Below are 23,783 nucleotides of genomic sequence, written 5' to 3' on the forward strand. Positions count from 1 at the left end.
GCGCGGCCTTCCCCGCCCGCCCCCGTGCCGCCGCCCGAGAGGACCCGGTGCAGCTCGGTGGCTGCCCCGCGGCTCCTTCCGGTCGGGCCTGGCGGAGCAGGAACCGCGCGAGCCGGGAGGAGGCAGTTCTGTGCGCTCCGGGCCGGAGCTCCCCTTCCCGGCCCGACTCGCGGCTGGGGCTCCCGAGGGGGGAGGGTCGTGCGGCCGGCTGCCGGGCTTGAGCCCCGTGGCCTCCGGAACGGGACGCTGTCTGGTTCCGGGGGGGCTGGACGACGCGGCAGAAGATGGACGCGTCGCGATCGGGCGCACACACACACACACACCAGGAAATCTCTACCACTTTATGGCCCTCTCCGGTCCTTTGCCCATCCTTCTCCCTCCTGCCCGAACCGGATCTGGGGCGGTGATAGCTTTAATAAACTGGAGGTGAGAGCGCTTTCCACGTGGACGTACCCTCAGCCTGCACACACTCGGTCCCGACGCCTTGCTCCTAACTTTCTCCTCTGATGACCAGACCTGCTAAGGGTGGTCTCGAACTTGGGCAGCTTTTGACCTTTAGAGGCTTGTGAGTCGCCCAGTCGTCAGGCCAGCCCGCCCCTCGCTCTTGTCTCCCCCCTCCCCCAGTCTCTAGCATGTAGTCTGAAGTTGATTGGCGGTCTGTTTAATTGCATTTCACATCAAAGCTTGGATGCTAATGACTGTTAGAGTGGCTTTCACTTAGGACTGCTACTCGGTGGGATTTTTTTTTTTTTTCTTTCTTTCAGGATGCTAGACTCGAGATAGATAAATTGAGGTTGTTTTGACCGGGTTTTTTAAAAGACGATTTTGCCTGAGGTTATGTACATACCAAATCTGAAAGGTTTTTGAAGTCTTCTGTCATCGCTGGTACGTGACAATCCAGGCAGTCCTTATCTGTGTAACCTAACTTTAGATTTTATTTGGAATTAAAACTTTATTTCTTTGCTTTGAGTTAGTGGGCTTTTGTTTTATTTTAGCTAATAACTTAAAACTTTTTGCTGTTTTAGCTTCAGTCACAGCCAGACTCATCTTGCCTATAAATATAAAAATTTTCGAAACATAAATATTGAATTGATGACTCTTTTTTTGGGGGGGGAAAGAATATACCTGTTACTTTTCACCTTGCAAAGATATGTTCAAAGATTAAAGAGTTAAATGAAAAACGGTTTTTTTCCATTAGTTAACTTTTCTCAAGCTGTAAGAATTTTTGTTTCTATGTACATAGACTATAAATTGGAACCATAATTTCTTTTAAATTTCCAATGGGTATCCTTTTGGTATTATTACTAATAGTTTTCCAGTTACCATGTGAAAATTCCAAACTTTTCTTTAGCTGTAGTAGGGGAGTCCTTTTTCTCTTGTGTTTGATACTGCTATAACTAGGAAAGAATTTATACTTTAATTATTGTAGGTGTACAAAAGTCCTAGAGTAATTCACAAATTTAACATGCAAATGCTAATTTTAATGGAATTAATTGGTAAGGAATTCCTCTCTCTTTTGTCTTCCTTCACTCAGTGATGAGGTTTGAACCTAGGTCCCTGTGAATGAATGGTAGGCAGATACTCTTGCCATTGAGCTGCATCTCAGTCTAGGAAGGTTTCAGTTTTTGAATGGGTGTTGTGTATGTGGACATGCATGTGGAGGCTGAAGGACAGTATGATTGACATGTCATCCTCAGGAATGCTACCCACCTTCTTTTATAGATAGTCTCTCTTTCACCTGGAGCTCACCAGTTATGTTAGATAGTTGGCCAGCCAGCTTTGGGGGAGGCTCTGTCCATTCTGGCATTAGAAGTGCTCTCTGCTACTCCCAGCAGTTTTTTTTTTTTTTAACAGAGAGGTAGGGTGGAGGGAGGGAGGGAGCGAGAAAACGAATGATTGACATGCAAGGGCCTCCAGCTACTGTAAGCTCCAGACACATGTGCCACCATGTGCATCTGGTTTACAAGGGTTCTGGAGACTCGAACCTGGGTCCTTAGGCTTTGTAAGCAAGAGCCTTAACCAGTAAGCCAACTCTCCAGCCCCACACCCAGTATTTTTTACCTGGGTTCTAGTGATTGAACTCAGGGACTCATGCTTACAAGGCAAGCACTTTACTGACTGGGCTGTCTTCTCACTCAGTCTGATCCCCCTTCCCCCACCCCCCAGGTAGGGTCTCACTCTAGCTCAGGCTGACCTAGAATTCACTGTGTAGTCTCAGGGTGGCCTTGAACTCATGGTGATCCTCCTGCCTCTGCCTCCTGAGTGCTGGGATTAAAGGCATGCACCATGTTTTTAGAAAATTGTTTTTAAAATTTTTTATTTGTTTATATGAGAGAGAGGCAAATAGAGACAGAGAAATGGGTGTGTTAGGGCCTGTAACCATTGCAAACGACTCTAGGTGCATACGCCATCTTGTGCATCTGGTGACACATGTGCCACCTTGTGCATCTGCCTCATGTGAGTCCTGAGGAATCAAACCTGGGTCCTTAGGCTTCACAGGCAAGCACCTTAACTATCAAGCCATCTCTCCATCCCTGTATTTCTTTCTTATCACAGAGAGACAAGGAAAGAGAAAGGACGTATCAGGGCCTCTTCTGTACTGCAAACAAATTCCAGGCACATGTACCAATTTTGGCTTTATTTAGATATTGGGGAATTGAACTTGGGCTCACAGGCCTTGCAAATAAATGGCTATAACCACTGATCCATCTCCCTAGCCCCAAATTTTATGGTAGTTGATGAACATAAAATATTTGTTAAAAGTTAAAAGCCCTACCCCACCCCATGGTACTGGAACTAAAACCCATGACTTCACACATACTAAACAAGCACTGTTCCAGTGAGCTATATGTTTATTCCCAGAGGAAGCAAGTGAGATGGTTGCTGGACAAAAAATTTAGGATGGGCTAGAAAGATGGCTTAACAAAGTTAAGAGACTACATAGTTACTTCTAGGTCAGCCTGCACCAGGACCCTACTTCAAAAAAAAAAAAAAAAATTATCCATTGTTGAGCTGGAGAGATGGGTTAGCAGTTAAGGTGCTTGCCTGCAAATCCTAAGGACCCAGGTTCGATTCCCCAGTACCCACGTAAGCCAGATGCACAAGGTAGCACATGTGTCTGGAGGTTTTTTTTTTTTTTGGCAATGGTTGGAGGCCCTGGTGTGCCCATTCTCTCTATCTTAACTATCTTAACTAACTCTATCTTAACTTTTTCTCTTCCTCCCTTTCTCTCTCAAATAAGTAATTTTTTTAAAAGATCACCCATTGTCAAAGACCCAAGCAAAAATACAGAAAGAAATGCATTAAAACACAAGTACACAGTTCAAATATGTGTCATATTATTATTGTTTTTGCTTTTTCTTGAAAATATTTCTTAAAAAGTAGGCCTTCACCTTGGTCAGGTAATAGTACAGGAAGGGCTATAATCAGGTTGTTTTTCTTCCAAGAAGGCAGAAGTAGCTAGTGAAGAGGGAATGATCCTGCAGGAGGAAACGAGTTGTCAAGGAAAGATTGCTGAGCAGGTGTTTGAATGAGTATTGGTCCATATTGAGTTGTCATCTAGGAGACGCTTGTGTTAGTGTTAAAGAGGGCGGAGGCCCTCTCATGGGCTCCCACAGGCCTATGGCCTGTGCATTCACACAGGACTGTGCTTGCTTTACTGCTTGGCTGCCACCATCTTGACATTCCCAATTTTTGAACAAAGGGCCCTGTTTGTTTTTGAGACAGGGTTTCACTTTGTTGTTCAGGCTGCTCATGAATTCTTGGCTGGGCTCAGCGGTTCTCCTGCCTCAGCTTCCTGAATAATTGGGACTACAGTCATACCCCACCACTCCTGGTTGTGCATGCTTACTTTGTAATGGGTCCCAAAATTATGTAGTTGGTCCTTACAAAGGGTAACTGTTTTCAGCCATCTTACAAAGCATCCTTTAACCCCTTTTACTGTACCCACTACATAATTAGGGTTCAGCTAACCATTTGACCTATATAGTGTTGTTTTTATTTTTATCTTTTTTTGCATGTGTATGTATGTGTCTATGGTGTTTGCATATGTGTGAGTATGTGTGTTTGTGGAGGCTAGAGGTTGACAATGGGTGTATTGTTTGATCTCTCTATACATTATTTGACGGGGGGGGGAGGGTCTCATTTGAACTCAAATCTCACTGATTTGGCTAGGCTGGCCATCCAGTTTGCCCTGTGGATCCCATTTCCACCTCAAGAGCACTGAGATTACAGGTGGACCACCATGCCACCCAGTATTTACATGGGTGCTGGGGCTATAAACCCAGGTCCTTACACCTGTGTGGCAAATGCTATACTGACTGAGCTATCTCTCCAGTGCAGTGTTCTTGTTTTAAAGACATTTTGTTGACACTTTCTATACATGCATATAATATATTGAGCATAAGTACTCATTACCTTTTCTTGTTCCCCTCTTCCCCATCCCTCTTCTACTGAACCCTTTGTTCCTAAGTGGTCTTCCACCATGATGTCTTCTGTTTCTTTCGTGTGTGTGTGTGTTTGTGTCCTCCTCAGGTCAGTTAGGGTCACCTACATGAGCATGGGTGGGGATTGTTTACCAGAGCATGTGCAACCTACAGTGAAGAAAATGTCTCCTGCTCCCCAGCAACTATTAGCTGCCAGTGACTCTTCACGGAGGATGGAGGCCTCGTGCCCTCCTCTGTCATTAATGAGGGAATGTTGATATTCAATCCCTATTCTTTTTTTTTTTTTTCTCTTAAAGTTTAGAGAGACTTTATTAGAAGAGAGGGAAAGAGGAGAAAGTACAGAGAGCTCCTGCCCATGAGAGAGCAGGAGGGAATAAAGTCCCTAGTCCCCTATTGCTGTACTTACCTACTCCAGGTTTTTACCATATTCTCAGAAGAATGAGAAGGAAATGTGCTGCTGTCCTCTAGAGAATACCCAGAATATATGAAGCGCACTTTTTAGTGTTTAAAAAGTTGGCCCATGTGTGAAATAGAGGACATGTTGTTTGAAATAAAAGTATAAGAAACTTTCATTTTGTGACCAATAGGTCCTTACGTGTTTGAGGGATGATTAAAAAGGTTAAGAGAAAGGTATGTGTGGAGACTGATTTATTTTTACTTTGTTGAAGTACAAAGATGCATCTTGAATTAAATGATCATTTCACCTAAGATTCCAAAGAATTCTATTAGTCAGTTTCTTGTTACTCAGACAAAATGCCTGACAAGAACCAGTTTCCGGAAGGAAGGGTTTATTTCTGTGTGTAGTCCATGAGGTTACAGTCCATCATAGTGGGGAAGGCAGGGTGGCAGATCTTGAGGCAGCTGGTCACATTCCACACCGAAGAAGCAGAGAACAATAAATGCTATTCTTAGTGAGCTAGCTCTCTCTCTTTTCTCCCTTGGTTTTTCGAGGTGGAGTCTCACTCCAGCCCATGCTGACCTGGAATTCACTATGTCCTCTCAGGGTGGCCTTGAACTCACAGTGATCCTCCTACCTCTGCCTCCCAAGTGCTGGGATTAAAGGCGTGCGCAACCACGCCCAGCTCAGCTTTCTCCTTTTTACACAGTCCAGGACCCCCAGCCCCTGGAATGGCACTGCCCACGTTTAAGTGGATTTGACCACCTTACCTAGTCTAGCAAATCCATAATAGACAAGCCAAGAAATTTGTTTCCGTGGTTATTCTAAGTACTGTCGAGTTGACAACAGACTAACCACCAAAAAACTCCATTAAAAATGACTTCAAATTGAGAATCAAAGTTTTAGAACTGCAAAGACTTAAGGTTGTTTAGTCCCACACTCATTTCTTAGTGACACTTGGAGCCTAACGCTACAGAGAAATTGGATCTTCTACCTCTTCCATTTTTAAACCTGTTGTACATAGTTAATTTCTGACCATTAATGTGTAAAGGTATCAGCATCATTAACGAGTAAAGGGGGCTGGATAGATGATTGTTTGCAAAGCCTGCTGGCTTGAGTTCAATTCCCCAAGTACTCACATAAAGCCAGATGCAGAAAGTGGTGCATATGTCTGTAGCTCATTTGAGGAGGCCTGTAAACTCTCACTCACTCTTCTCTCAAATAATGATTTTTTTAAAAAGGCGAGAGGAATTTTAGATCATTTTATGTTTTGAATTGGGTTGTTTTTTTTTTGAGGCAAGCCCAACAGACTGGCTTTTGTTTTTAATTTGAGAGAGAGGCATAGAGAAAGTGGGTGCACCAGGGCCTTCAGCTACTGCAAATGAACTCCAGTTGTGTACATCCCCTTGTACGCATGTGTGTCACTGTGCGCTTGTGTCACTGTGCATCTGGCTCATGCAGGACCTGAAGATTTGAACATGACTTCTTAAGCTTCACAGGCAAGCCTCTTAACTGCCAAGCCATCTCTCCAGCCCCCCCTTTTTATGGGGGGGTTTTCGAGGTAGGGTCTCCCTCTGGTCCAGGCTGACCTGGAATTCACTATGTAGTCTCAGAGTGGCCTTGAACTCATGGCCATCCTCCTACCTCTGCCTCCCGAGTGCTGGGATTAAAGGCGCGTGTGCCACCATGCCCAACTCTTTTTTTTTTTTAACAATTTTTATTAACATTTTCCATGATTATAAAAAATATCCCATGGTAATACCCTCCCCCCCCAGCACATTCCCCTCTGAAATTCCATTCTCCATCATATTACCTCCCCATCTCACTCATTGTAGTTACATATATACAACCCCCCCTTTTCTTCATGAGAGAGAAAGAGAATTGGCATGCCAGAGCCTCTAGCCACTTCAGTTGAACTCTAGATGGGTGGGCCACTTTGTGCACATACGCACCCTTGCATGCTTGCATCACCTTGTGTGTTTGGCTTACGTGGGATCTGGAGAGTGGAACCTGGGTACTTAGGCTTTGCAGGGTTAACCGCTAAGCCATCTGTCCAGCCCTGAACTGGATTTTTATGGATTCTTTTTCTTCAGCATCATGATCACATAGTTGTGCCGTGTGTCCAGTCCCCTCCTCCAATCTCTTATATATCTGAAGCGCTGTGCTTAGCCCCAAGGGTACTTGATCATTGCTTGTCGAGTGACTTGAATAAGGGACAAGGATATGCAGCATGAAACTGCTTAAAGCACAGTGAACAAACCTAGACCCAGTGTTCATTTAAGGTCCTAGTCTTGAGCATACCTGTTGTGGTTTAGTTCACTGCCTGGGACTGCGTTTTTCTCGTGCATTGTAGTTGTAATCTGAGAACTCCTAATGTTGGAAGGACCCGTCTGTGCCTAGCATTTCTTATTCTGCTTCTCTCATAAGCCGTTGGTATTGTAAAGCTGAATGATTTGCTGTACTTTGGCAAATGGCAGTCCTGTGGCCCATCCTCTTTGTCACTTGGAAGTTCAGGAGTGGTTGAAACATACTGGAAGATTTGCCAACAGAATCTGGATCCTCAGTTGACTGGCCCCAGGCAACAGAAAGAATTGGAGCTTTCTGCTCCCTACCTCATCCATTCTTTTCCTGTCTTGTACAGCTGATTTCCTACTAATAAACAAAGCAACAACCAAAAAACCAAACCAAAACAACAACAACAAAACACCCAACAAAATAAAACAAAACTTCACAATCAAGGGTAGAAGAATTGTAGAGCATTTTCCTGTTTTGAGCTAGATTCTTGGATTTGTATGGGTTCTATTTCCTCAGCATGATCACTTTGAGCACGATAATATGGACATAGTTTTTTTTTAAAAAAAAAACATAATTTGTTGTCCTATTTTTGGCTGCATTCAATGATAGATTGAAAGTTTATGCATAAAGCTATTTTAGGACAGAATAGTTATCTCAAGAGACTAGTCAAAACTACATTTCTCATTTACTTGTATTAGAATTTTGATGTGTGTTTAAATAATTAGAAGGTTTTTGAAACTATAATTTCTGAAATCTTTTCAGAATGGATTATGCTTTATCTGATACTGCATTTTGAAGTCAGTGTGTTTCTTTCATTCAAATAAAAGATGGAATTTGGGTCCTTATTCTGGGTTTCTGAACCTTGGTGGTCAATATAATTTCTGATTTCTTCATTAAGATTTACAAAGTAGTTCAATACTTTTTCAGTGCTTCTCCTGAGAAAAAATACTTTATCACTTTTGTTCAGGAGGAAGGCTTTGCTGCCTACCGCCCCCAAGCACATATACAGAACCTTTAATAAGTGGGGCAAACATGGGTGACTTGTTGAGGAAAAGGTCTTGCCTTTTGAGGTTAGAGGGCAAGTAGCTTCTCACGTTTTTCCTTTAGGGCAGATTGAAGGCTCAAATGGAATGCGTCCATGCTGAATGCTTTAGTTGTTAGGTACAGCTGTGCTTTTTTTGTATTTCCTTGATTTAGCTTTTACTCTTTGGTTAATGAAATGGACTAGGAGTTAGTGCAAGTTTTAAAACTGCAAAGTTGAGATTAATAACGTTATAATCTTAGATTGTTATGTTATTTATTATATTGACAAGTTCTTGCAAGGTAACCCAGGTTGGCCTGGACCTCCAGCCACTGTAAATAAACTCCAGATGTGTGCCTCTTTGTGCATCTGGCTTTACATGGGTACTGGGAATCGAACCCAGGTCGTTAGGTTTTCAGGCAAGCACCTTAACTGCTGAGCCATTTCTCCAGTCCCCCAAGGTGGCTTTACACGTACCTTCCTTCTACCTCAGCCTCCCAAGTTCTGGGATTACAGATGAGTGCCATCATGCTCGTCTTGGATAAATTAGTGTTGCAGTCAGGTTTGCATTGCTGGTAGAAATCACCCAACCAAGAGCAGCTTGTGGGAAAAAGAGGTTTATTTTGGCTCACAGGCTTGAGGGGGGAAGCTCCATGTTGGCAAGATAAACGATGGCATGATATGATGATGCTGGATATCACCCTCTGGCCCACATAAGATGGACGACAGGAACAGGAGCGTGTGCCAAACACTGGCATGGGGAAACTGGCTATACCACCGATAAGCCCACCCCCAACAATACACAGCCTCGCCTCCAGGAGGCTTTAATTGCCAATTGCCATCAGCTGGGGAACCTAATGCCCAGACCATTTAAGTTTATGGGGGACACCTGAATCAAACCACCACCATTATCTCTCTTTTTTTAATGAGAGAGAGAGTGAGAGAATTGGCGCACCAGGGCCACCAGCCACTGCATTTGAGCTCCAGACGCGTGCACCACCTTGTGTGCATGTGTGACCTTGTGCATCTGGCTTACATGGGACCTGGAGAGTTGAACCTAGTTCCTTAGGCTTTGCAGGCAAGCACCTTTATTGCTAAGCCATCTCTCCAGCTGTATCTCTGTTTTTTGTTTGTTTTAAATTTGTAAGATGGGGAAAGCAGGAGGACACTCACAGCATTTTGAGGAGACTACAGAAATGTTCACAGAAAGACCTTAGAACCATATCTAACCTAGCTCCTTCTATGTACTTGTTTAGTGGCAGCTAGTAAGGTGTTATTACCAAAGCTGGTGAGGTCGTTCAGTTAGGACTTGAGGATTTGAGAAAAGAAGATATAGCAGTTCTAAAGGCTAAGTAGAGTTTGACCAAGTAGAGAAAAGGGGGGAATTGACCACAGAAACAAGAAAGGAGCAAGATAAAGCATAAAAGGAAAGGTAGCTGCAGCCATGTTGGCTGAACTGGAGAGCTCTTACAGTAGGTAGGTCAAACTGTTCTGAAGGCTGGAGCGAGAATAGTTGAAGAGTGCAGGTTTCATGTGCACCTCCCCCGGAGGCTTCGGACGGGATGAATTACTGTCATGCTCAGGTCATGCCTGAGGTCCCCTGATCCACTGCTGTGTTTCCTTAAGAGCTCCCCCTTCCCCTAGATAGAAGTAAGTTATAAAGTGTCTTTCTTAGTATCATTGGCTAGCTCCAATTTAAAGTGTGTTTGATAGAATTTCCTAGAATTTTATTTGGAAGGGAATTAGAGTAGCCTTTTGACCACAAGTTCCTAAGAGGTAGATTAGTAGGGGGAAAATCCCTGCCTGGCACTTCCTTCTCACTGGTCCAGGGAGCTCAGGAGATCTGTCTGTAGCCTCAGGGGAGAAACGAGTTCTCTGAAATCTTTCTTTTGGTACTTTCAGGCTTCCAAAATATTTTAAACATTCTTTCTGTCTTAAGACAGAGCTCCTTTTTCTTTTTCTTTTCTTTTCTTTTTCTTTCTTTCTTTCTTTTTTCTTTTCTTTTTTTTTTTTTGAGACAGGGCTTTACTATGTAGCCTAGGCTGACTTCAAACTCATAATCCTCCTGCCACAGCTCCTGAGAGTTGGGATTACAAGAGTGAGCGTCCATGCTTAGTGGGAGTGAATTCTTGACCTTTGCTTGGGAACACTTATTCTCAGGGACAATTAAGGTCTGAGATGAAAAGCAGAAATTTTCAGTTCATTGTATTTGACCAGAGTCAGCATAAAAAAGGAGGTCCAGGGCTGGAGAGATGGCTTAGCTGTTGAGGCGTTTGCCTGCAAAGCCAAAGGACCATGGTTGGATCCCCCAGGATCTATGTAAACCAGATGCATAAGGAGGTGCATGTGTCTGGAGTTCGTTTGCAGTGGCAGGAGGCCCTGCTGCGCCCATTCTCTCTCCCTCTCTCTGCTCTTTCTCTCTCTCTCTCAAATAAATAAATAGAGGCCCATTATAGAAATGAGGTATTATTTTTGCCTTAATATTCATGCTCAACTCTTTTTTTTAAATTTTTTATTTATTTATTTGAGAGCGACAGACACAAAGAGAAAGACAGATAGAGGGAGAGAGAGAGAATGGGCGCGCCAGGGCTTCCAGCCTCTGCAAACGAACTCCAGATGTGTGCGCCCTCTTGTGCATCTGGCTAACGTGGGACCTGGGGATCCGAGCCTCGAACCGGGGTCCTTAGGCTTCACAGGCAAGTGCTTAACCGCTAAGCCATCTCTTCAGCCCATCATGCTCAACTCTTGAATGTGTATTCTTAATTATTATTTCAGCCCTCCTACCAGAATGAAGCTTAAACCACAGAATAATATAAATTTTTGTTGAGTTCTTATGTTATCACAGCTCCACCAGCCTACTAAAGTTTCATGAGATGTTTAACATAACTAACTTTAGAATATGTGGGGTTTTTGTTTGTTTGTTTGTTTGTTTTGTGCTAGGATCTCATTCTGTCCAACCCACGCTGACCCTGAACTCACTGTATAACTCCAGGCTGGTCTTAACTGAGGAGATCCTCTTACCTCAGCTTCCTGAGTGCTGAGACTAAAGATGTGCATCACCACCCCTGGCTTCAGAATATGTGTTTTAACAAACCACTGTAACCCTTATATTGTCTCAGTTTGTATAAAGTATAATGAATGCTTGACTTTAAAGAAGTTGTTATATTCAATTTATTTATTAATTTTTAAAGTTATTTATTAATTTGCAAGCAGGGGGGGGGGGAGAGAGAATGGGCATGCCAAGGCGTCTAGTGGCTGCAGACAAGCTCCAGGTGCATGTGCTACCTTGTGCATCTGGCTTACCTGGGTCCTGGGGAATCAAACCTGGGTCCTTAGGCTTCACAGGCAAGCTCCTTAACCAGTAAGCCATATCTTCAGCCTTATTTATTTTATTTTGAATGAATTATATATATTGGGATTTACAGAAAAATATTTCTTAGAATTATATACTATCTATATGACTTTGTCAGAACATTTCATATTAATGGGTGCTCTCTTGCAGTGTTCCAATCTCAAGTGTTGCTCCCACTACTTTATCTCTAAGTAAGTACTAATATTGTCAGTGTCCATACTTGAAGCTTCTTTTACTAAGTTGCCTTAAACTTTACATTTCATCACTTTTTCGGTGTTTCCCCATCTCAGGAAATACTGTTGTGCTGTTCCTGCAGAGAATAGTTTTGCCTTGGTGGACAGCTTTCAATTCAGATAACTCTATCATAGCAGAGGGTAGTGGTTGTTTCAGAGCACTATTTTGTTTTTTTTCTTTTTCTTTATTTTGAGGTAGGATCTCACTCTGGCCCAGGCTGACCTGGAATTCACTATGTAGTCTCAGGCTGGCCTACCTGTGCATTCCAAGTGCTGGGATTGAAGGCATGTACTATCACGCCCAGCCACATATATATCAGGAGAGATAACAAAAGAAAGGAGTACATAGACTCTGACCATGAACATTGGGTAGGGGAATGGTTACTTAAATTTATCAACCCTCCCCCTCAAATAAAAATAGTTATGGGGCTGGAGAGATGGCTTAGTGGTTAAGGTACTTGCCTGTGAAGCCTAAGGACCCAGGTTTGATACTCCAGTACCCATGTAAGCCATATACACAAGGTAGCACATGCATCTGGAGTTTGTTTGCAGTGGTTAGAGGCCCTGGCATGCCTCTCTCTCTCTCTTTCTCAAATAAATAAAATATTAAAGAAATAAAGAATAGTTATGAATGTAGATGTATGGATATATTAACATCCAGACCTTTGATTCATTACTTCATACCTGAAGATTATCTACAGCTGTTTTTCTGCACTCACTTGAAGCAGCTTATGATTCTCTATATTGTTTTCACCCTGACCGTTCTCTGCCATAGTAAAATTAATCATTCCTTTGTTGGCGCTACAATAGCTGAAGCTGTAATCATAACACCTTTTTTTCTCTATTGTTATCAGTTACTTCTGGTTCTAACTGGATTTTGAACTTAAATGAAAGAGAGTATTTTATTTGCCTTTATGCCTTTAATATCTAACAGGGCTTGCTAAGTGTCCCCTGTGTGTTCAAAAAGGAAGACAATTTGTTGTTTCCTTGATGACTGTAAGATATCATATGTGATCAGTAACTCATTTATTAGGTTTTAGGGTGGCAGTGGTGATGTGGGTCACAGCAGATAACTTAGTATGTTTTGGTTCTCTGGAAAATAGAAGGTCATGAATTTAGTTTTCCATGTCCAAGAGAATGATAGTACCATTAGGAAAACAAAATTGAAGAGAGAAGATTTGGGCAAGGTGCATTTAGTTGTAAACATGGACTTTTGTTGAAAATGCTTATTGATTAGTTTTTTGGGGAGGTTGGAGATCAGATTTTATGGTGGGCTAGCTGGGTGGCTTCCTTCTTTCTCTTCAGACACCGGTAGGGTAGGGAGTATGTCCTGCTCAGTGCATAATCCTCAGGTATTAATATAGTTCTTGGCACATGCTGGGCCCTCAGTAGATAATTAATGGCTCAACTTTTGCCCTGTTAGTTGACTTAAATGTGATAGTGTCTTCAGTTAATATTCAGCAAATATGCAGATTTGAAACTTGTGGAGATCTTAGAAGTCTTTGCAGATCCCACAGCTGGGATGTGAAAATGTGAAGCTAGTTATTGGAAGATATTGGACCAAAGTCCTTATTTGGTTATGTATAGTATTCACTGATGGGTACGAGTTTAATTATTTAAGGAACTATGCAGCCACGACATGTCTTTCAGGCTAAACGTTGGCTTGTGTTCATACACAACCTGTCTTGCGTCGTCGTCGTCTTTTTTTTTTTTTTTTTTGGTCATTTCATTTCTTTTCTCTCCACTACTTTGACCATGGCTGTGAGAAGGACAAGAAGAGAGGATTGTATTTATGTGCTCTGGCAGCATTAGCTTTTTTTTGAGAGGAAGGACTGGTGAACATGAGGTTTTTGGATAAGCTGTCTATTTGCTTCCTCCACCCTGTGCAGCTTCACCTGCTGTAGCAGAACAGTTCTAGGTTTACCAGTATTCAGTAGTATAAGCATGTTTAAACAGTACTTTCTATAAAACAAAGTTTGGAAGGGGTGGATCCCAAGAACACAATCAGAAGATAGACTTTTAAGATTCATACGATGACTTTGAAAGTGGGGACTTTCAAAGGTAATACATTTTTGTTTAGAACATATAATAAATATTCTCAGATTTACTTAGGTTTATTAAAGTACATGATTCTTTTTTGTTCTTGTTTCAGTATCAAGATAAAGAAGAAGTTGTCTTATGGATGAATACTGTTGGGCCCTACCATAATCGCCAAGAAACATATAAATACTTTTCACTTCCATTCTGTGTGGGATCAAAGAAAAGTATCAGTCATTACCATGAAACTCTGGGAGAAGCACTTCAAGGAGTTGAATTGGAATTTAGTGGCCTGGACATTAAATTTAAAGGTAAATCAACTTTATTAGTCCCTTTAGTATGAGTTAGGCTACAGGCCTGAGTCGTAACTTTTTTACTTACCTTCTCAACACTACAGGATACTTAAATTTTAGTTAAGCACGTAAACTTGGGGAAGTCCTCTGTACTTACTGGAGTAGTTGTCTTTATTGGCCCTTTTCATGTATTTGTCCTTTTTCCTTCTGTGTGCAATCTCTCTCTCTCTTTTTTTTTTTTTTTTTTTTCGAGGTAGGGTCTCACTCTGGTCCAGGCTGACCTGGAATTAACTCTGTAGTCTCAGGGTGGCCTTGAACTCATGGCGATCCTCATACCTCTGCCTCCCGAGTGCTGGGATTAAAGGTGTGCGCCACCACGCCCGGCTTTCTCTCTCTCTCTCTTTTAAAGTTTTTTTGAGGTAGGGTTTTGCTCTAGCCCAGGCTGACCTGGAATTCACAGTATAATCTCAGGGTGGCCTTGACCTTACGGCAGTTCTCCTACCTCTGCCTCCCAAGTGCTGGGATTAAAGGCATGAGCCACCTTGCTCAGCTGTCTGTGTGCATTTTTTTTTTTTCAAGGTAGGGTTTCAATCTAGTCCAGGCTGACCTGGAATTCACTATGGAGTCTCAAGGTGGCCTCAAATTCATGGCAATCCACCTACCTCTTCCTCCTAAGTGCTGGGATTAAAGGTGTGCACCACCACGCCCGGCTTTCTCTCTCTCTCTCTTTTAAAGTTTTTTTGAGGTAGGGTTTTGCTCTAGCCCAGGCTGACCTGGAATTCACAGTATAATCTCAGGGTGGCCTTGACCTTACGGCAGTTCTCCTACCTCTGCCTCCCAAGTGCTGGGATTAAAGGCATGAGCCACCTTGCTCAGCTGTCTGTGTGCATTTTTTTTTTTCAAGGTAGGGTTTCAATCTAGTCCAGGCTGACCTGGAATTCACTATGGAGTCTCAAGGTGGCCTCAAATTCATGGCAATCCACCTACCTCTTCCTCCTAAGTGCTGGGATTAAAGGTGTGCACCACCACGCCTGGCTTCTGTGTGCAATTTTGTAATGTATTTCTAGCACAGACATTTTTAGCACCATGAGCTAAATCTCATCCAGGAAATTGAATTTTTTTTTAAATTATTTATTTATTTATTTGAGAGCAACAGACACAGAGAGAAAGACAGGTAGAGGGGGAGAGAGAGAATGGGCGTGCCAGGGCTTCCAGCCTCTGCAAACGAACTCCAGACGCGTACGCCCCCTTGTGCATCTGGGTAACGTGGGACCTGGGGAACCGAGCCTCGAACCAGGGTCCTTAGGCTTCACAGGCAAGCACTTAACCGCTACGCCATCTCTCCAGCCCAGGAAATTGAATTTTTATAAGATTTTTGATTAAACATTTTGCTTTTTTAATAAATATTTTATTTTTATTTATTTGAGAGAGAGAGAGAGATACAGAAATAGAGAGAGAGAGAGAGAGAGAGAGAATGGGCATGCCAGGGCCTTCAGTCTCTGCAAACAGACTCCAGATGTGTGCACTCCCTTGTGCATCTGGCTTAGTGGGTCCTGGGGAGTCGAACCGAGGTCCTTTGTCTTTGCAGGTAAGTGCCTTAACTGCTAAGCCATCTCTCCAGCCTGACATTTTGCATTTTGAATGGAATATGGAGTTTATAATTAGGAACTTTCAATTTTAATTTCATTGTTTTCACTGTATTGATTTTACTAAAATTATTTATTCCAGTTGCACTTTATTGTCTGTGTGCAATATAATAGTAACTGTCTTCTTACATTCTTAGTACTTTGAAAAAACTGTAAAATTAGATATTATAAAGTAATGTTATTTTTGTTGTTTATTTTTATTTATTTGTTTGAGAAATGAAGTATGAGCATTTACTACTTTCCAGCTTTGCTTTAATTCCCCTTTAAGAATTTCAGCATTGGTAAAAATCTTTTTCAGAATTCATGGGTTTGTGTTTAAGCTCAGAAAAATATGCCCTATTATTATTTTGAGTGAGTGATTTATGGTAATTGGATTGTCTTTCATTCTTTTTTATTTTTATTTATTTATTTGAAAGAGAGAGACAGAAAGAAAGGCAGATGGGGAGAGTGAGAGAATGGGTACTTCAGGGCCTCTAGCCACAGCAAACAAACTCTAGATGCATACACCATCTTTTGCATCTGGCTTATGTGGGTGCTGGGGAATCGAACCTGGATCCTTAGGTTTTCCAGGCAAGTGCCTTAACCGTTAAGCCATTTCTCCAGCCCTGGCTTTAATGCCTATAAAATGCTGTCAATGATTTGGCATATTTGTCCACATTGCATTAGTTATCTTCAAAGTTAGCCCTGAGGGAAGTGCTGTGTGGTGTGGGTAACTAGGCTTTTCAGTTATTTGTGGTGTGTGTTTACCTCTTTGCCTTAAAGATGAATTTCATTAAAATATGACTCTTTAGGGCTGGAGGGATGGTTTAGTGGTTAAGGCATTTGCCTGCAAAGCCAAAGGACCCAAGTTTGATTCCCCAGGACCCATGTAAGCCAGATGCACAAGATGGTGCATGTGTCTGGAGTTCATTTGCATTGGATGGAGGCCCTGGTACACCCATTTTCTCTCTGTCTGTCTCTCTGACTCTCTCAAATAAATAAATAAAACTTCTAAAATACATGACTCTTTAGCCAGGCATGGTGGCATACACTTTTAATCCCAGCACTCGAGAGGCAGAGGTAGGGACATAACCATGAGTTCAAGGTCGCCCTAAGACCTCATAGTAAATTTCAGGTTAGCCTGGGCTAGAGTGAGACCCTTCCTCGTAAAACAACAACAACAAAAAACAAAAAAAAAAAACATTTTGCAGGCTGTCATAGTAGATTGTCCTTTTTTAAAAAAAATATTTTTATTTTAAATTTATTTATTACACATTGTTGCAGTCCGGTTCGTATTGCTGGTAGAAATCACCCAACCAAGAGTAGCTTCTGGGAAAAAGAGGTTTATTTTGGCTTACAGGCTCGAGGGGAAGCTTCACGATGGCAGGGGAAAATGATGGCATGAGCAGAGGGTGGACATCACCCCCTGGCCAACATAAGATGGACCATAGCAACAGGAGGGTGTGCCAAACACTGGCATGGGGAAACTGGCTTTAATACCCAACAATACACTCCCTCTAGGAGGCATTAATCCCTAAATATCCATCAGCTGGGAACCTAGCATTCAGAACATCTAAGTTTATGGGGGACACCTGAATCAAACCACCACAAACATAGAGAAAGAAAATGGTTATGCTAGGTCTTCTAGCTACTGGAGACCAACTCCGTGTGCCACCCTGTGCATCTGGCTCACATGGGTTCTGGAGAATTGAAACTTGGTCTATTATGCTTTTCAGGCAAGTGCCTTAACCACTAAGCCATCTCTCCAGACAAATTGTCCCCATAGGCACATTTCATTTCTAGATTTTACATCAGAGGAAGATGCTCTTTAAGATTTCTTTGCTAGGGCTGCAGAGATGGCTTAGTCATTAAGGTGCTTGCATGTAAGGCATAAGGACCCATGTTTGATTCCCTAGTACCTACTTAAATCAGATGCACAAGGCCACAATCTGGAATTCATTTGCAGTGGCTAGAGGCCTTAGCTACCCATTCTCTCTCTTCTCCCACAATAAATAAATAAAATATTAAAAAAGATTTCATTTTAAAGTTTATCTATTTTTTTTTTTTATGAGAGAGAGAGAACGCGTGAATGAGCCGCCAGAGAGAGTGGCCAGAGCCTTCAGCCACTGCAGTTGAATGCCAGACACATGGGCCACTTAGTGGGCACGTGCGACCTTGCTCTTGCATCACCTTGTGTGTCTGGCCCATGTGGGATCTGGAAAGTTGAACATGGGTTCTTAGGCTTTTCAGGCAAACACTTTAACCGCTAAGCCATCTCTCAATAACCACCCCCCCCCCCCCCGAAAATAAAAGAGAAAAGATTTCTTTGCTAATCTTTCTGAGTGGCTATGCTCATAATTTCATTTGGGTCTGGAGAGATGGCTTAGCAGTTAAGGTGTTTGCCTGCAAAGCCAAAAGATTGTTTCTAGGACTCATGTCAGCCAGTTGTACAGGGTGGCACATGCATCTGGAGTTTGTTTTCAGTGGCTGGAGGCCCTGGCCTGCCCATTCTCTGTCTATCTGCCTCTGTCTCTCACTCTCTCAAATTAATAAGTAAAAAATTTCATTTGCTTTGTTGACATTTCTTTCTGCACATGTGCTCACTTATGTCCCATTTATAGACAGATGTATATTTATTTTTATTGATTTATTTTTGTTTTTTGAGGTTGGGTCTTACTCCAGGCTGACCTGGGATTCACTTTGTGGTCGCAGGGTGGCCTTGAACTCAATGTGCTCCTCTTCTGCCTTCCAAGTGCTGGGATTAATGTCGTGTGCCACCATGCCTGGCTTTTGTATTTTTTGTTTTTTTGGCATAGGATCTCACTCTAGTCCAGGCTGACCTGGAATTCACTATGTAGTCTCAAACTCAAGACATTCCTCCTGCTGCTTCCTGAGTGCTGGGATTAAAGGCAGTGCTGGTATTAAAGGTGTGTACCACCATGCCTGGTTGACAGATGCATATTTATATACATATTCTAATATGCTTCGTGATTTCTTTTGCCAAATAAATGCTAAGTTATACTCCTAAAATTTGTTAAAACTTTGTAGAGTTTCCTCCGTGCAGAGTACTGAAACAGGCATAGGTGGAGGTACAAAGGACGTAATGGATAACACTCAGGGTCTTAAGGGTTTTTGAGCTGGAAAAGGCTGATCTGTGGCAGAGTGATTATTCTTTTATGTCTTAAGGGAGGTATGGAGATCAATCTGAGAGGCCAAAAAAGGGGCAGACTACAGGCGTGGGGGTGGGGAATTCGGAATTACTCTGTGGAGGAAAAGGTATGAAGGTGAAAAAGATTTCAGAATGAACTTTCAGCTGGAGTTAGCAGGAGCCAAAAAGTTCATAGTGCAAGAGAATACAAGATATGTGGGAACTGCTGGTAGTTGAGTCATCTCAGAGTAAAGGGGGAGAAGTGGACAAATCAATTGGGAACAGTTGAATTGGAATTCAGATTGTGTAGGATTTCTTAAAGCTGTATACAGGTGGTAAATGTCACCTTGTGTATCACAGAACTTTATATATAAACCTAGTCCAGGCTGACCTGGATAAACAATGTAGTCTCAGGGTGGTCTCCAACTCACAGTGATCCTCCCATCTCTTCCTCCTGAGTGCTGGGGCATTAAAGGTATGCTCCACCTTGCCTGGCCTCAAATGTCTTTTAATAACAGGAATTAAAGCTGGGCGTGGTGGCACACGCCTATAATCCCAGCACTCGGGAGGCAGAGGTAGGAGGATCACCGTGAGTTCGAGGCTACCCTGAGACTCCATAGTGAATTCCAGGTCAGCCTGGGCTAGAGTGAGACCCTACCTCGAAAAACAAACAAACAAAAAAACCCAGGAATTAGAATGGCTTTGTAGAGGTAGCTGCGAGTCTCCCACAGCCACTCCAGCTATTTGTTGGGCCTTCCTTTGGTTTTGGCATCCCTTCTGAGGCTGCTATTTCCCTGTGTTCATTATCATACTCCATGGAGATCCCTTTAAGGGGCCTCTTGCTGGCACTTCTAGCTTTTGCCATAGGAGCTCTTGATAGCAGTCTCATTTCCTAAATTTCCCTTGAGTCACTGTTAGTCTCTGATTTTTACCATTATGAAGATCCTAAGTTTCTCATGGCCTAGAAGGGATTGGGTATAAAAAAAGTGCATAAGAGTCATTGTTGCAAGACAAAGCTATTTTCTTCTCCCAGGAAGGTGAGAGTATTTCCCAGATCTCCTTTCATTGGACTTGCATTATTGTCATTTTGGGAATGACCACTCTGGGCTGATCTGTCATGAAGGGAAGTTGTACTCTGGAACATCAAGTTATAACTCAGGTTGCTATTTCTTTTCTTTTCTTTCTTTTCTTCCAAGGTAGGGTTTCACTGTAGTCCAGGCTAACCTGGAATTCACTGTGTAGTGTCAGGTGGGCCTCAAACTCACAGTGATCCTCCTACCTTTGCCTCCCTAGTGTTGGGATTAAAGGTATGTGTTTCCACACCTGGCTTCAGGTTGCTATTTCTTAGGAAGCAGTGTTGTACACCACAGAATTCATAGTTCAGCTTTAGTCTGTGCTTTAAAACTAATGAGTATTGAAGGTGATGTTTCAGATTCTATGTTACGTATATTGTAGTATAAGGAAACTTAAATCTGCCCTTTTTTGGTTCTTGCTAAGATTGATTTGTTTTTCTAATTGCACAAATATATCAAAACAGTGCAATCCTTTTGATTGTCAGGTAGAGTATTTTTAGTTTTTTTTTTATTTTTAAACCCAAGTACTTCTGGGTTCAGAAGTTAAAGACAACTTGAATAGGATTATAAGTGCTCTAATTCTGCAAGCAGTCAGGAATGAAAATGACTCATCTTTAGGGGACTTGCAAATAATTTATTAACAGCTGATGCCTATGGGATGGAGACTTTTAATTTGAGTGATTATGAAGTCACGGAATTCCTTATAGAGTCTGTGGCTACTAATGACTTGCATTTCCACAAATGCTAGATCTTAAAGCCAGACATCATTATCTGTCTAGGATCATGTTCTGGTGTTTCATGAATATTAGATGAAAACATTCTTGTGTTGTTTTTTTTTTTTTTAATTTTTGATTTTTTGAGGTAGGGTGTTGCTGTAGCCCAGGCTGATCTGGAATTAGTTTTGGGCTGGCCTCAAACTCATAGTGACCTTCCTACTTCAGCCTCCCAAAGTGCTGGGATTAAAGGCGTGCAAATGAATTCCAGGTGCATGTGGCACTTTGTGTATCTGGCTTTCTGTGGGTACTGGACAATCAAACTCTGGTGCCTTAACCACTAGGCCATCTCCCTAGCCCTAGTTTTGTTTTGTAAGTAATTCATTTTAAAGTTGCTTTGCTATGGTTGCTTTAGTTTTCTTTCTTTTTCTTTTTGGTTTTATGAAGCAGGGCCTCACTTTCTCTCAGGCTGACCTAGAGTTCATGGCAATCTTCCTATTGGCCTCCTGAGTGCTGGGATTAAAGGCATGTACCACCACACCCACCTTTAAGTTAATTTTCTTTACATAAGAAATTTCTTCACTTAGTAAAATTATTTTTTGAAAAATTATAAAAGATTACAAAGGTATCAACAGATTCAAATATTATAAATAGAAATTTTAGCTTCAGGAAATGTTGGCTTTTTTGAGCTCTGTTTCCTGTAACTATTTTGTAAACCAGTGGACTAATTTGCATTTCTCATTTGGAACAGATGATGTGATGCCAGCTACTTACTGTGAAATTGACTTAGATAAAGAAAAGAGAGATGCATTTGTGTATGCTATCAAAAACCACTACTGGTACCAGATGTACATAGATGACCTACCAATATGGGGTAAGTATTAGGTGTTATATTTGAGGCTTGGTAATATTTGCATAATAAGATTTATATAATGAGTACATATATAAGGTGATTGTATAGTAAGTAGCTCATGATATAGATTTGTGCTCCCTGTTACTTGAGGCATTTTTGGTATTGCCAAATCTTAAAACTCACTCAAAATAGAACTTTTATATTATACAGGGAATTAAAAGGTGCTTGGGGGCTGGGAAAATGGCTCAGGTCTTGCTTGCAATGCCTGCCAACCCAGGTTTGATTCTCTAGTACCCTTGTAAAACCAGATGCACAATGTGGCACATATATATCTGGAGTTTGTTTGTAGTGGCTAGAGAACCTAGTGCACTCATAAACATATTCACTCTCACTCACTCTCTTTAAAGAAAAGATGCTTGGAGCAGTCTGAAATACTCTTTTTTCTACTTTCCCCTCATCTGATTTAAAATGTTTCTTTTTGATGCAGTTACAGGGCTGAGTAGAAATTTTGAAGTTTAAAATCTTTTTATGTGGCAGTGTGGTGATGTTTTGGGGGTATGATAGTTTCTTAAATGACAAGTGTTATTAGTTGCTACTATTTTTCTAAACTTTCAGTATCGAAGAAAGCTTGAGCTTTAGCTCTTGCATGTCCATACTATTGGCAAAAGAACTATGGCACGATTAATACAAACTTACACAGACTCCAAACCTCATTTGCACTGTGATTAGATTATTTGGAATGCAAAACACAGGCAACATGCATAGTCTAGATCTCAATTTTTTTTTTTTATATTTTCTTGGTCATTTTTTATTTATTTATTTGAGAGCGACAGACAGAGAGAAAGACAGAGGAAGAGGGAGAGAATGGGCGCGCCAGGGCTTCCAGCCCCTGCAAACGAACTCCAGACACGTGCGCCCCCTTGTGCATCTGGCTAACGTGGGACCTGGGGAACCGAGCCTCGAACCGGGGTCCTTAGGCTTCACAGGCAAGCGCTTAACCGCTAAGCCATCTCTCCAGCCCTAGATCTCAATTTTTTAAAATATTTTATTTCTTATTTATTAGAAAGAGAGAATGCATGCACCACCATGTGCATCTGGATTCCATGGGTTTTGGGAAGTCGAACCTAGGTCCTTACAGGCAAGGTTTTACAGGCAAGTCCCTTAATCGCTAAGCCATCTTTCCAGCCCCAGATCTCCTGTTTTTATCCCATGCAGATTATAGATCCCACATGTTTGATCCCGTCTTTTTTCTTTTTCTCTGGACATATAGCTTATATATAGTTATATATTTTTTTAGTTCTTAGTTGTTAGCCGATTATTATGCTTAGAAGTAGCAGTTGAATGAGTGAACATATCAGAGTTTATTGTACTAACATGAGGTGTATGAGAAAGTTAATCTCAAGAGACAATCATATGCCTCATTGTCATGATGTTGTGTGTTAATTTGTGTGCGTGTGTGTGTGTGTGTGTGTGTGTGTGTGTATAAAATAAGCATTTCATATAAAGGACTAATTAGTGCTGTGGAACACATGCGTTTCTGTGATCAACTTTGAGGGCAGCAGAATGCTGTGCTAAATATTCACTGAAGATTTCTGATTACGTAATTCAGGAGAACCCATTAGCCAGGCTTTTCTTCTTTGATTTTATTTATTTCTTTTCTTTATCAGAGAGAAGGTTCCCTTTATATTCTTTTTTCCCCTCACTTTTCCAAGGTAGGATCTTGCTGTAGCGGGCTGGCCTCAAACTCATGGTGGTCCTCCTACCTCTGCCTGCCAAGTACCTGGCCCTTTATATCCTTTTTTAAAAGGCTTTATTTATTTATTTATTTGAGAGAGAGAGAGAATGGGTGTGCCAGGGCCTCTAGCCACTGCAAATGAATTCCAGATGTATGCGCCACCATGTGCATCTGGCTTATGTGGGACCTGGAGAAATGAACTGGTGGGATTCTTAGGCTTTGCAGGCATGTGCCTTAACTGCTAAGCTATCTCTCCAGCCCTATATCCTTGTTTTTTTTTTTTTTTTTTAATATATACATATATTTGCAGGGGGAGAGAGAGAGAGAGAGAGAGAGAGAGAGAGAGAGAATGGACACACCAGGGCCTCTGTTGCTGTTGTTTCCCTGGTTATTGCTATGGTTGTTTTTAGCAAAAGGGACAACTTTTCTTGTCTTAAAATAAATCTGTGGAATCTCAGCTTCTGCCATGTTGAGATATTTTTGTATATCCTATAATAACTAAACCATGAGGAATTCTTTGTTAGGGGAAAAAACGTTCCAACATGACTTTTCTTGGGGTAAAG

The 23,783-nt window shown here is 41.8% G+C and overlaps 1 protein-coding gene across 1 annotated transcript in view; it reads left to right on the forward strand.

The window, feature by feature from the left end:
- Window positions 1-23,783, forward strand: part of Tm9sf3 (transmembrane 9 superfamily member 3) — a 72,549-nt gene that overhangs the window by 193 nt on the left and 48,573 nt on the right. The window contains exons 2-3 of the mRNA XM_004669917.2: window positions 13,896-14,091; window positions 21,384-21,506. Coding sequence (XP_004669974.2) covers window positions 13,896-14,091; window positions 21,384-21,506 — 319 coding nt within the window. The remainder of the gene's footprint in view (window positions 1-13,895; window positions 14,092-21,383; window positions 21,507-23,783) is intronic.

The sequence above is a fragment of the Jaculus jaculus genome, chromosome 1, assembly GCF_020740685.1.
Source record: "Jaculus jaculus isolate mJacJac1 chromosome 1, mJacJac1.mat.Y.cur, whole genome shotgun sequence".
Lineage (NCBI taxonomy): Eukaryota > Metazoa > Chordata > Mammalia > Rodentia > Dipodidae > Jaculus > Jaculus jaculus.